The sequence below is a fragment of the Chiloscyllium plagiosum genome, unplaced genomic scaffold, assembly GCF_037043375.1.
Source record: "Chiloscyllium plagiosum isolate Xiang-an unplaced genomic scaffold, Cpla_swu_hap1 HiC_scaffold_1, whole genome shotgun sequence".
NCBI lineage: Eukaryota > Metazoa > Chordata > Chondrichthyes > Orectolobiformes > Hemiscylliidae > Chiloscyllium > Chiloscyllium plagiosum.
The window spans coordinates 38,687,525-38,701,908 of NW_028270139.1; the positions used below are offsets into that span (position 1 = coordinate 38,687,525).

General features: G+C 42.3%; 1 protein-coding gene across 1 annotated transcript in view; it reads right to left on the reverse strand.

The window, feature by feature from the left end:
• The window catches only part of LOC122555041 (sodium-dependent organic anion transporter-like), a 54,954-nt gene that overhangs the window by 9,161 nt on the left and 31,409 nt on the right, over positions 1 to 14,384 (reverse strand). Inside the window, exons 3-4 of the mRNA XM_087985893.1 lie at positions 9,958 to 10,046; positions 3,034 to 3,209 (exon numbers count right to left, since the gene is read on the reverse strand). Of these exons, the coding sequence (XP_087842019.1) occupies positions 3,034 to 3,209; positions 9,958 to 10,046 (265 nt within the window). The remainder of the gene's footprint in view (positions 1 to 3,033; positions 3,210 to 9,957; positions 10,047 to 14,384) is intronic.

Here is a 14,384-nt window from a genome sequence, read left to right on the forward strand (position 1 = left end):
AACATTTAAAAGGCATCTGGATGGGTATATCAATAGGAAGGGTTTAGAGGGATATGGGCTAGGTGCTGGCAGGTGGGACTAGATTGGGTTGGGATATCTGGGCGGCATGGACAAGTTGGACGAAGGGTGTGTTTCCTTGCTGTACATCTCTATGACTCTATGACTCTGAGGACCAAACTGCTCAAAATTGGACATCCATAAGATGCTTTAGACCATCAGCAGCTGTAGAATTGTACTCAATCACAATCTGAAACCCCATGGTCCGGCATATCCCACACTCTATCATTCCCATCAAGCTGGGAGAGCAACCCTGGTTCACTGAGGAGTGCAGGACAACCTGCCAGGAGCAGCAGCAGGTAGAAGCAGCATGTGACATAATCAAAGTGATTAGTAAATCAATGGATCAAATTAAAGCGCAGCAGTGTTACTACATTCAGTTATGAATGGCAGTGGATGCATAAACAACCAATTGGAAGGGGGTCTGAAACATTCTCAATGATGGGGGAGCCCAGTATATCAGTGCAAAAAGACAAGATTGTAGTGTTTTCAAGTGTCTTCAGTCAAGTGGAGGATCTATCTCAGCCCCGTCTGAAGTCCATATCTTTAGGGAGGCCAGACTTCAGCCAATTTAATTATTACTGCACAATATTTGGAAATGGCTGTGTGTATTGTATACAAGGCAGGTTATAGACTCTGACATCATCTCTGCTTTACTCCTTGAAACTTTAATCAGGCTCTTCTTCAAGCTGTTCCAGTCCAGCTGTAACATTGTCATCTCCCCAACAATGTGAAAAACAGCCAAGGTATGTCCTGTCCACAAAAACACAGGACAGATCCAACCCAGTCAATCACCACCCTGCCAGTTTACTGTCAGTCAACAACATGATCAAAGGTGCCATCAACAGAACTATGAAGTGGTACTTATGCAGTAACAATGATGCTCTGTTTATGTTCTGCCCAAATAACAATGGCACGGTCCACACATGGTCAAAAGAGCTAAAGTCAAGTGACAAGGGAAGATGACTGTTCTTAGTATTGAGATAGTATTTGACTGAGTGTGGCATCAAGGAACCCTAGCAAGTTTATAGAAATCAGGGGAAAGTCTTTCACTGGTTGAAGCCATACTGGCACCTTATGGTTGGTGGAGGCTTATTTTCTCAATACCAGGACATCACTGCAGCAGTTCTCTGTTTAGTATCCTAGGCCAAACCTTAGCTTCTTCATTGATTATTTCCATCCAACATAAGGTCAGAAGTAGGTATAGTGGGTGACTTACCAGATGACTGCTAAAGGCACCTGTTGGTGAATTCTCCTGGGATAGTTTCCTGCACTCCTTATAGATACAGGGTTGACCTCCAGCTTGATGGTGCTGGTAGAGTGGGAGATCTGCTGAGCCATGAGGTTACAGACTGTGGTTGAATCTACCACTACTGATGACCCACATTGCCTCATGGCTGCCCAGTTTTAAGCCGAAAGATCAATTCAAACGTTATCCCATTCAGCACTGTGGCAGTGCTGCACATCACAATGGAAAGTGTCCTCAGTGTGAACACAGGACTTCAATTCCATTAGGACTGTAAAGTTGTCACTCCTATTAATAATATAATGGATGGATGGATCTGCTATAGGGTTTTTCCCTCTTGTTGTCACCTGTAGTCCCATCCTAGCAGCAATTGTTTTAATAACTTGACTAGCTCAGTGGTGGTACCAAACTACTCTTTGTGATGGGCATTAGAGTCCTCCACCCAGAATACATTTGTGCTTTTGCCATCCTAAGTGAAAATTAATTTTCAACATGGAGGAGTGCTGATTCAATAGCTGAGAAGGGGTGACGGTAGGTGAAGTGATACCAAGAGACTATGAGGACTCTGAGAGAAATTCATTCTCACTTTACACCACTTTGCTGTTACTTTTGTTGGATCTTTCCGGCCAACCAGATAGAACATCTACAAGGATGGTGTGGCAGTGGCTGGGACATTATCTATAATGTGTGATTCTGTGAATATGTCAAAGTCTCCAAACAACATTGCAGGATCAACAGGATTGGGTTTGTTTTTATTGTTTCCAATGCCTACGTCAATGCTGGGTGGTCCATCCAATTTCATTCCTTTTTCTGGATTTTGTAATGATTTGGTACAGTTCAATGGCTTGCTATTATGTTATTGCATAGGACAGTTAAGGTCAAATACATTGCTGTGGGTCTGAAGTCACATCTAGCCCAGACGAGGTAAGAACAGTAGAGTCCCTTCCCTAGAGGATGCTGATGAACCAGATGAGTTATTACGACACTTGACAATAGCTTTATGGCTGCCTTTAGACTAGCATTTTAATTCCAGATTTAGTCACTGAATTCTAATTTCAACATATGCCTGGTGGGATTTAAACTCATGTTGTCAGAACATTATCCTGGGTTCTCTGCATATTATCAGAAATCTACACTGCCTCCAGTTACCAACTCTACTGTCACTGAAAAGCCTTCCTAAAGGGTGGTATTCAGTATTAATGCAATATTTCAGTTAGGGCCAAGCCACTGAAAAGCTTTTTTTTCGCATGATATGATTCTGTTCATAAAGCCTAGGATGAATTAACTCTAATCTTTTCAACTTGTCCTGCCATCTTGAAAGAATGACAAAGGGTAGTACTTCCTCTTTCTGACAAGGGAAGAAGGCAAACAGCAGCAATTTCATCGCATTTAAATTACATGCCAACCCGGTTTGGACACGATATCAACAAGCAACCATTGTTGCGGAGTCAAAATGCTGAAATTCCCCACCTAGCACCAGTGTAGAAACACCATTGCAATAAACACTGGACTCTCTCAAGGCATTGGGTATCAGCAATAACCACAGTCTAATCAGCATCACATTCACCCTAGGAAGAGGTATAAAGATAGCAATAATTACTGTGTAATGTATTTAAGGGAATCCTGAAAAACACCAAAACAGCAGTGGGAAGCCACATGCAATAAGCTAACATACTTCTGCAGCATAAGGGAAGTGGAGCACAAAAGATAAAGTTAGACTGTTAAGTTACCTGGTCCATGATTGCCGTATCGCAATAGCCAAAATGAAACCAACTGTGTACCCAATCAGTGGGTTGATTACTCCAATAATTAACAATGTTGAATCTGCACTCCATTTGCTTTTGTGCAGCAGTGTAGCTGCCACTGCTGAGACAATCAGTATAAGTGCACCGACACCAGTTCCAATCTGTGGAGAAACAAAGCATCAGTTGTTATTTCAAGTCACTACACTATTCCCTAAATTCTCTTAGGGGAGCATAATTTGCAATGCATGCCACAGATGAGAGAAGCAGGGAAAGAGGTCTGTGCCTGTGCTTTAATGCATGTGGGAGACATTGAGTAGAACCGATTTCTTCCCCACACAGAGAGTAGGGGCACTAGGCACATTGAAAAACTTTGCAAATGTCTGCAGGCTGAAAGGATGGAGGTATGGATGTAATAGGATTCCGGTCATTAACTCTCAATAGGAAAGGGTATATCAAATGAACAGTAGGAGAGATGAAAAGTGTAGAAAAGTATAATTTTAAAAGTTTTTGAAAATAAAAGAATAAAGGCAGATTCCTGCAATCATGAATACATGTTGTAATAGATCTATGTTAAAAGCAGCATGCTACTCAGAGAGAAGTACCTTCTTCTGAAGTACTGACCTTATGGATGGGTTAAAATGCTGACTTAAATGTCAAAATAGTTCCTCTTGGCACAAGGTTAGTTGTTTTGTCAACTAACCAAATCATATCTTTCCGAAATGAGCACTCCTGGAGTGAAGCTGAAACCCTTCTACCCAGATCACATCTCATTAAAATAGTGCCCTCATTTCCTACCTATTCCATCCTTTGGATTTCACATATGTACATTCTGCAGGAATTGTTACAGAGAATCTGAGCATACTCACACATCAAAAAGCTTCTATCTAATAAAGAGTGTGAAAAGTTGTAAAAAGGGACTTGGATGCCATTGAACGCATTCCTGAAATTGCAGATCCGAACATTGCTCCTCTGTTTAAAGGAGAAGGTTAAAAAGAACTGAGTAGACTGGCAAGGAATGAACATCAAACAACTGAATTGGTTTTAAGAGATTAAACTGGAAACCCAAAACTTAGCCATTCACAGGGAGGGTAGGGAGATTGGAAACAAGCCAGACACTTCTCCCATTTCCCTCTCCAGTTATACACTCCAATGTTTCCCCAGTAATCATCTTATCCAACTATCCCATTACTTTCAGGGCTTCAGGGAACATGTAGGAGAAAGTGAGGACTGCAGATGCTGGAGATCAGAGCTGAAAATGTGTTGCTGGAAAAGCGCAGCAGGTCAGGCAGCATCCAAGGAGCAGGAGAATCGACGTTTCGGGCATGAGCCCTTCTTCAGGAATCCATTTCTGGGAACATGTGTTCCCTTTGTTTCTCACTCTTCTCGGTGTCCTGCCATTTATTGTTTATTCCCTTGGTGAACTCAGCCTTCCAAACTTCATTGCCTCATAATTCTTTGGACTGAATTTCTTTGGTCACATTTTTGTCCACCTGACCAATCTACCAATAACTTCCTGCAGACTACAGCTTTATTCCTCGCTATTAACTATATGCCAATTCTAACATGTTCCTTGCATTTAATCTTTAATGAATACTTAAATATTAAGGAGCTTTGTCTATCTTGAGAGTTAGAGTGATAGGGGTAGAATCATGTTACAACTATAACATGGAACATTGTCATGGGAACCGGGGTGGACCACTCAGCCCCTCAAGCCTTTTCCACCCTTCAGAATGATAATGGCTAATCTATGGGCTAACTGCATATACGTGCCTTTGGCTCATTATCCTTTAATACCTCTGCGTTCCAAAAAAATCTGAGATTTGTCTATCTCAGATTTAAAGTTAACAACAGACCTGCCACCTGTGGGAGAGGCACAGTGGCTCAGAGGTTAGCACTGCTGCCTCACAGCTCCAGGGACCCGGGCTTGATTCCAGCCTCAGGCGACTGACTGTGTGGAGTTTGCACATTCTCCCCGTGTCTGCGTGGGTTTGCTCAGGGTGCTCCGGCTTCCTCCCACAATCCAAAGTTGTGAAGGTCAGGTGAATTGGTCATGGTAAATTGCCCGTAGTGTTAGGTGCATTAGTCAGAGGGAAATGGGTCTGGGTGGGTTACTGTTTGGAGGGTCGGTGTGGACTTGTTATGCTTGTTTCCATACTGTAGGCAATCTAATCTAATCTTGTGGAAGAGAGTTCCAAACCTCTAATGCCCTTTGTGTGCAGAAGTGTTTCCTAACATTTCTCTTGAAATGTCGAAGAAACTTCTGCTTGGACCAGCTCTGGAGTGGAGTGGTGTAACTCAAGGCACAATACCTCAGGAAAAAAGTAATGCAGCAAAGATTTACTTCAGTGATATCTGGAACCCAAGGTTATATTTTGAGGAGAGATTTTACAAGCTAGAGTTGTATTTCCTGAATATAGTGGTTTAATACATTATTTGACTAAAGCTTTCAAGGTCATAGGGCAACTGATAATGGAGATTGAGATAATAATCAAATCATCTATCCCATTTGCAAGGTTGCACCTTTCATTTAGCACGCTTGCTTGTTCAGGACTGTGGCAACTACATGAACTTTATATGTCACTGGACCTGACCTTGCAACGACCATGCCTCTTACCCATGCACGGCCATTCCCTTGGTTCCTAAACCAAACTTCATCCCCTGAAGTGAACTGTCTCTCTCACATTAGCAGAGCCTTGTTTCCAGCATTGGCATTCCTGATGCCAATTCATCCTCTCCCCAGATCTGGGAAGATCAGTTACACTGGTGAGGAACCTTCTCCCCTTTAGTAACTCTGCTGGAGCTATTCCTGTAATCGTGTGAGGGATGGTCCTACAATCAAAAAGGAACTGGGCAGCTTGGTAGCTGTAGACTGTGAAACGGTAAGCTATTTCTTTAAGTTTGCTTTCAAAGTTTGGACTGTTCTTTCCACTAGACCATTGCATGATGGAGCTGTCCTTATATGCCAAATGCAGATAAAATTTCAGAAATACTCAAATTTCCTGCTGGTAAATGATGGCCCTTTGTCTGTGATGAACATCTCTCGGAGTCTGTGTATTCCAAAAGATGATTCCAGTTTTTCAATCATCATTCCCATATTTGACAAGTGAACTCTCTGCACATCCAAGTACTTTGAATGGGAATCCACAATGGTTAAGAACATAAAGCCATGAAAGGACCTGCATAGTTAGTGTGTAACCAAGTCCAGGGTTTACCCAGTCATTTCCACATGAGGGAGATGCTGGCAATAATTTCTGTCCTTGTGGCACTCTGGATACTGCCCTGTCAATGGGACTAGGTTGGCATCCAATCCCGGCCAGCAGACATAACATCTCACCAACATCTTCATTTTGGAAACCCCTGGATGACCCTGGTGGAGTTCTGCCAATATCTGGCAGTGGCATTTGTTCAGGACAATCACTCTTGCTCCCCATAATAATATGCTACCCTCTACATTGATCTGATCTCGCCAGGTCTAGAAAGGCTTCCCCCATCATCACCAGAGGTTTTAGTTTTTCCCAGGAAGGGATCTTTTTGTGTCCACAATCTGATATTATCAGTGGTGACTGGAAGGGTGTCCAGAAAGATAAGTAGCAGCAGCACCAGTGATGTATCAACCAAGGGGAGGTAGCTCAAGACATCCACAATTGCCACTTGGCTTCCCAGACAGTGTTCCAATTTGCAATTGTATGCATTCAGAATAAGGGCCCAATGCTGAATGCGGCCTGAAGCTATATGCAGCATGGCCTTGTCCCCTTTAAGAAGCCCTATCAGCGGTTTATGGTCCATTACTATGATAATATACATCTGTAAAGGTATACGTGAAACTTTCTCACACCAAAGATGACCGCCAAACCTTCCTTCTCTATCTGGGGATATTTTCACTCGGCATCAGCCAAAATCCAGGAAGCATAAGCAATCGGCATTCCTCTTCGCGTGACCATGAGCTAACATTACTCCATTACTGTATGGGGAGGCAGTGCATGTCAGCATCACATCTCATTTGGGATCATAGTATACCAACATCTTAGGATAATGATAGCTGCTCCTTCACTTCGCTAAAGGCTACCTCTAGGCTACGAGACCATTTCCAAGGCTGATCCTTTCTCAGTAGTGGATGTAAGGGTGCCAAGATGGAGGAGAAAGTGAGGTCTGCAGATGCTGGAGATCAGAGCTGAAAATGTGTTGCTGGAACAGCGCAGCAGGTCACACATTTTCCTCCAAGATGGAGGCCAGGTTACATTTGAATTTCCTGCATTAATTCACCAATCCGAGGAAAGACCCCATCTCCGGTACTGACATGGGAGCCAGAACACCTATGATTGTCCTCACTTTATCCGGTGTAAGCTGGTTTTGTCAACTTTGGTGTTCAAGTAGATCACTTGGGTTGCCTGGAATACACATTTTTCCCTTCTAAGGCATATGGCCGCCTGGGTAAAATGTCTAAGGACTGTATCCAAGTTCTCTAAATCCTTTTTATTTGTCTTCTCAGTTATTAGCACGTCATCCAGATGGACCCAGGAAAATGTTTTCCATTGTCCACTGGAAAATGGCATAGGCTGATGATACCCCAAATGGCAGTCTTGTATATTGGCAAAAATTAGTAATTAATTGTGGCCATACTCCTACCAATCCTCATCTAATCGCAATTGTAGGTACGCATGGCTTTGTGAAAGATAAAAGCCCCATCAGTTTTGTGTACAAGTACTCTATGCAAGGGGTTCAGTATTTATCCAGCTGTGAAAAGTGGTTTACCATTTGTTTGAAATCCCTTAGAAAGGTGAACTGACCGATAAGCTTCATAATCGGTACAACTGGTGCTACCTAAGTCTGCAAACTGAACTGGTCCCTTTGCTTTCCAGCTTCCTGACTTCTGCTTCTACTTTTGCACATAAGGCAAATGGCACTGGGCAGGCCTTGCAGAATGGTAGAATTGGCCAGGGTCTGGCAGGTGGGACTGGTTTAGTTTGGGATTATGTTCGGCATGGACTGGCTGGACCGAAGGGTCTGTTTCTGTTTTGTACAACTCTATGACTCTATCTGATAAAATAATTGAGCTGGGAACAGAAAACTGTGGAAGGGCAGTAATTAAGTGGCTTCTTGGTCAACATGTAAGGTAGCCTCAGTTCCTTTGATGGTCCCTCGACCTTCCTGAAAATCATCTCGGTATTTAATTAGGACTTCACTCAGGCTGTCAATTTCTAATCAATCAGTTGAATCTTTCTCAATTTCACCCCATCAGTGGTAACGGAACCAGCTGCTTCCCAAAAGAAACTGGAACCAAAGTTATACCCTTCATCTGTCGAGATTCCTGGTAATAGGTCTCAGTCTAGCCAAGGTCTTAGGCAACTTAAGGGTTGGATTCCAGAACAAATTTTGTTAAAGACTGGTTTCACAATCACTGAGACAACTGTGCTGATAAGTATCAGTATTATTCTGATAAATCTACAATGCATCCCAGCAATGGTCGATTACCCTGCCCAGAACTAAATATAGCAATCTAATGAGGTCTGGCCCAAGCTCTGTGTAACAGTAATGTAATAATTCCTTTGCACATCAATCTCTCTAAAATAACAGCCAACATTTCATTCATTAATTTTAATACTGGTCTCCCAGTTTGCGAAGATATTTTTGTAATTGGATCCCTAAATGTTTGTGCTCATCTACAGTTCCTTGCTTCTCATAATATAACAGGTACTGGGATCTAAAAAGTCAATAAACTCACACTTCCCCACATTGGACTTAATTTGCTACTGTAACGCTACTCACATAATTGCTGCCCTTTCGCAGTTTCCTGTTCCCAGCTCAATTATTTTATCAGATAGAGTCATAGAGTTGTACAAAACAGAAATAGACCCTTCAGTCCAACCAGTCCATGCCGAACATAATCCCAAACTAAACCAGTCCCACCTGCCAGACCCTGGCCCATATCCCTCTAAACCTTTCCTATTCATGTACTTATCCAAATGTCTTTTGAATGTTATAGTTGTACCCACATCCACCATTTCCCCAGGAAGTTCATTCCAAACATGAATAACCCTCTGTGTAAAAGATTTGCCCCTCATGTCTTTTTAAAATCTCTCTCCTTTCCCCTTAAATATGTGCCCCCTATTCTTGAAATACCCCACCTAGGAAAAACACACGTACCATTAACTCTACCTATGTCCTTCATAATTTTATAAACCTCTATAAGGTCACCCCTCAACTTCTTATGTTCTAGTGAAAAAAGTCCCAGCAAATCCAGCCTTTCTTTATAACTTAAGCCTTCCATACCCAGCAACATCCTGGAAAATCTCTTTTAAATCCTCTCCAGCTTTAACAATATCCTTCCTACACAGTACTCCAGAAGAGGCCTCATCTATGTCCTGTACAACCTCAACATGACTTCCCAAATCTTATACACAAACGACTGAGCAATGAAGGCAAGTGTGTGATGCTAGAAAACGTGGATATGCAGCTCTCTATTCCATTGTGTAAATCACCTGCAACATAGCAAATGCAAGGATATAGTTAGCCTGGTTGGCTGGATGGCTGGATTGTGATGCGGATCGCTGCCAGCAGTATTCAACACGCACATTGACTGAGGTTATTATGAAGGACTGTCTTCTCAAGCTTCGCTCACCTGAGGTATGTGTAAATCATCATCAGTTGCCCCTCTGCAATGAGATGTCAGTGCTATGCTCCAATAAGACTTTGCCATTTTCTAATGAATGCAGTACAGAACTATCACTATTTAAAGAACTGGACAAACTGACAGTATTGATTCAAACAGTAACATGTGTTTCAATTTGTGTTTAGTTTTATATATCATTGATATAGGAATTGATAAAATAAATATACTATGGACAGCGACAGTTCCATATTTCTGTGGAGAGGGTAACCATAGAATCAGAAGAAAAATTATTATCTTACCTTCTGAATGAGTTTTGATTGCTTTGGCCACTTTCTTGCTATAAAAATTCCAACTGATATTGGAATGGTCAGAGTAATTAATGAAATACCTGGTTTAAAACAAAAATAATGTTTTGAAGTTATTAGTTAACTGGAACTTATTTATTACATTTATCTTAACATTTAATCCTATAAGCAGGTGTTTAAAGCACAACCATTCATAAAACCTAATATTCCCAAGACCCTCCGGAGGTTCTGAAGACAAACAGTCGATCCACAATCAACAAAAATGCATTGGTCATTGTACACAAGCATGAGCACCTTGCACTACCTTCTCAATAGAACAACCTGGAGAACACTTTAGATCTTTGAAAACAAAACCACTCAGGCTTGTTGTCAGCAGAATTCATTACAACCCCCTTTATTCCTCTGCTTCACTATAACTTGAAGACCCAGTCCCAAAACGTAACAATTTGATAAAACTGTGCATTTACTCCAGAATTAAACCCAATTAATCACTGCAATATCATACAGCTGCCAGTCAGCAAACAGGAAATGGAAAGCAAGCGTGTGGTATGGCCACACAGCTCCTCAGATTAGTGAAGGCTGTTGTGTAGGAATTAGAGGCTGGCTGGGAGAATGCAGAGGCAGGTATCAGGGAGTACCAACTAGTCAAGGTGGAGGGAAGCAGCTAACATCAGTATACAACTCTTTAGACTTGGTCTGCAGAATGAACGTCATATTCAGTAAGTTTTGCCTTTGTTTTTATAGGGATCAGATGTTGGATTTGCAATAGTATTTTGAATTACTGAAGTAAAGTGTTGAACCATGTTCCAATTATCTAGATCTGTATATAATTTGCAAGTCAAAATGTACTTACCAAAAAGAAAATTCATAAGTTTATAGTATGAGATTTTAGTTGAATTTTTTTTTAACATTTACAACACATGGAAGCAGTTCAGACTGTTTTAAAGTCATTTAATTTGCTGGAAGTGGTTCTAAAACTGTTACATAATATTCCAAGTTAGGGATTTCTGCCAGAAAATAATCTTGAAATTTTGGGTGGGTGGCACAGATGAAAATGTACTTGCTAAATATTATCATTTTATTAAATTTTCTTCTTTCTTCATATCACAATAACTTCAGCTGTGAAAACAAGACAGATGAAGTGTGCCTATCGATGATTTTTATATGGCTTAGCTGTGCAGTAATAGTTCCCAATTAAATATTGTCCAATCCACTTACAACATGCAAGGAGGCTATTTGGCCCATTGTATCACTGATAGCTCTTTGAAAGAGCACTCTAATCCTCCCCTTCCCCAAACCCCTTCATTTGTTCCTGTCCAAGTATAAATCTAATTCCCTTTGGGATCAGTCTGCCTCCCTTGCAGGCAATTCATTCCAAATCATAAATAATCACTGCATTAAATTGAAAATCTGCTCATGTCATTCCTTGTCTTGTATGAAATACCATAAAGCAATGTACATTGGTTACATCAACCCAGACTTCTCTTATTGAAACAGCTTCCCCATGAGTATTCTACTGCAACCGTGAAATGCTGTATTCAATTTCCATGCACATTTTGCAACCCACCTTCCACAGTGTCTACCCGTAATTGAAATCCCTCAGGCATAGTGCCATCCTAAATATCCTGAACACACTCTCCAAGGCTTTGACACTTGTCCTAAAGCACACTGGCAAGAATCGAACAAAATATTCCAGCTGAGACTTAACTGATGATTTACAAATGTTTGGAAAAACTTGTATTTGTGCTGTGTGTGTCTATTCCTAAAGCCGATGATACATCTGCTTTTTCAAAAATCATCGAACTAGTCCATTTGGTAAGACATAACCAATCAATGGCTTTAATTTGACACAGATGGAGCAGCAGATAGAAACATAATGACAATGAAAATATGAGCAGGAGAAGGCCATTCAGCCCTTGAAGCCTACTGCGCCGTTCAATATTATGTTAATTGGCTGATCATCCAATTGCTGTCATAGAATCAAAGAATCCTACAGCATACAGGGAGGCTAATTAGCCCATCAGGTCTGTACTGGCTCCCAAAATAGCTACCCAATAAGCCCCATTCTGCAACCCTATTTCAGAAAGCCTCCAAATTCATCGTTTTCAGTTCTTTTTTTTGAAATCTCCTATGTAATCTGCCTCCTCTACTCTTCCAGGCAGTGCATTCCAAATCCTAACAAATCTGTGACTAAAGAAGCTTCTCCTTACCTCATTCCTAGCTCTCAGGCTGACAAGCTTGGAACTGTGACCCCCTAGTTACTGACATACCAACTAATCAGGGTATCCTTCATTATCCTGTTAAAATTGTTTGTAATTTTGAACACCGCATAAGGTCACATCTCAATCTTGTCTGCTCCAAGGAAAATAAACCCAATTTCTCTAATCATTGTTTGCATCTAAAATCCCTTATTCGTCTCCCCATACCTTTCAACCCTAAGAACTATATCTAATTCCTTCATGAAGACATTCAATGTTTTGGTCTCAATTGCTTTCCACCGCAGAGAATTCCACAGGTTCAAACTCTTTGGGTGTAGAAATATTTGCTCATCTCAGGCCTAAAAGGCCTAGCCCATATCTTTAAACTGTGATCCCTGGTTCTGGACTCTGTGATCATCAGGAAAATCCTCCTGCATCTATCTTGCCTAATCCTGTTAGAATATCATAAATTACTATAAGACACCTCCTCATTCTTCTAAACTGCAGTGAATTCTAACCAATCTGGTCTCTAGATAGAGAATATGAAAAGGCTCAGGAATCTAACTTCAGGCATAGCAGATGAGGGGACAACTATGACAGGGGGGGCAGTCAATGCAGGACTGAGGGTGTTGTGCTTAAAGGCATGCAGTATCCAAAACAAGGTGAATGAGTTTGCAGCGTAGATTGAAATTGATGGGTACAATGTTGTGGGTATCACAGAGACAAGGAAAAAAGGGACTTGGGTACAGGTCTCCTAGCAATAGTCAGGTTGTGGCAAAGAAAATAACTCAGGCATGTAAGAAAGGCACTATTAAAATAGATATGGGAGGCTTCAATATGCAGGTGGGCCGGGAAAATCATAATGGTAGCAGATCCTAAGAAAAGGAATTTGTGAAATGTCCATGGGATAGTTTTTGAAGCAGTTTGTAGGAGAGCCCACTAGGGAACATGCAATTCAGAATTTGGTGATGCACAATCAGGCAGACTTAAGATGAAAGAACTCCTGGGGACAGTGTCCAAATGATAGAATTCACCCTGCAGTTTGACAGGAGTAGCTGAAATCAGATCTAGCAGCATTACAATTTGAATAAAAGTAACAACAACGATATGAGGGAGGAGCTGGCCTGAGTTGATTGGAGGGGGATTCTGGATCAGTGGTGCTGGAAGAGCACAGCAATTCAGGCAGCATCCGACAAGCAGCAAAATTGACATTTCGGGCAAAAGCCCTTCATCAGGAATAAAGGCAGAGAGTCTGAAGCGTGGAGAGATAAGCTAGAGGAGGGTGGGGGTGGGGAGAAAGTAGCATAGAGTACAATAGGTGAGTGGGGGAGGAGATGAAGGTGATAGGTCAGGGAGGAGAGGGTGGAGTGGATAGGTGGAAAAGGAGATAGGCAGGTGGGACAAGTCATGGGGACAGTGCTGAGCTGGAAGTTTGAAACTAGGATGAGGTGGGGGAAGGGGAAATGAGGAAGCTGTTGAAGTCCACATTGAAGCCCTGGGGTTGAAGTGTTCCGAGGCGGAAGATGAGGCGTTCTTCCTCCAGGCGTCTGGTGGTGAGGGAGCGGCGGTGAAGGAGCCCAGGACCTCCATGTCCTCGTCAGAGTGGGAGGGGGAGTTGAAATGTTGGGCAACGGGGCAGTTTGGTTGATTGGTGCGGGTGTCTCAGAGATGTTCCCTAAAGCGCTCTGCTATCTCTACCTACCTCGACACTGTCCTATCCCCCCTAGTCCAGGAACTCCCCACATACGTTCGAGACACCACCCACGCCCTCCACCTCCTCCAAGACTTCCGTTTCCCCAACGCCTCATCTTCACCATGGGATATCCAATCCCTCTACACCTCCATCCGCCATGACCAGGGCCTCCAAGCCCTCCGTTTTTTCCTCTCCAGACGTCCCCAACAGTACCCTTCCACCGACACTCTCATTCGTTTGGCCGAACTGGTCCTCACCCTTAACAATTTCTCCTTTGAATCCTCCCACTTCCTCCAGACCAAAGGGGTAGCCATGGGCACACGTATGGGCCCCAGCTATGCCTGTCTCTTTGTTGTCTACGTAGAACAGTTGATCTTCCGTAATTACACCGGAACCACTCCCCGGAACCACTCCGCTACATTGATGACTGCATTGGTGCACCTCGTGCTCCCGTGAGGAGGTTGAGCAATTCATCAACTTCACCAACACATTCCACCCTGACTTTAAATTTACCTGGACCATCTCTGACA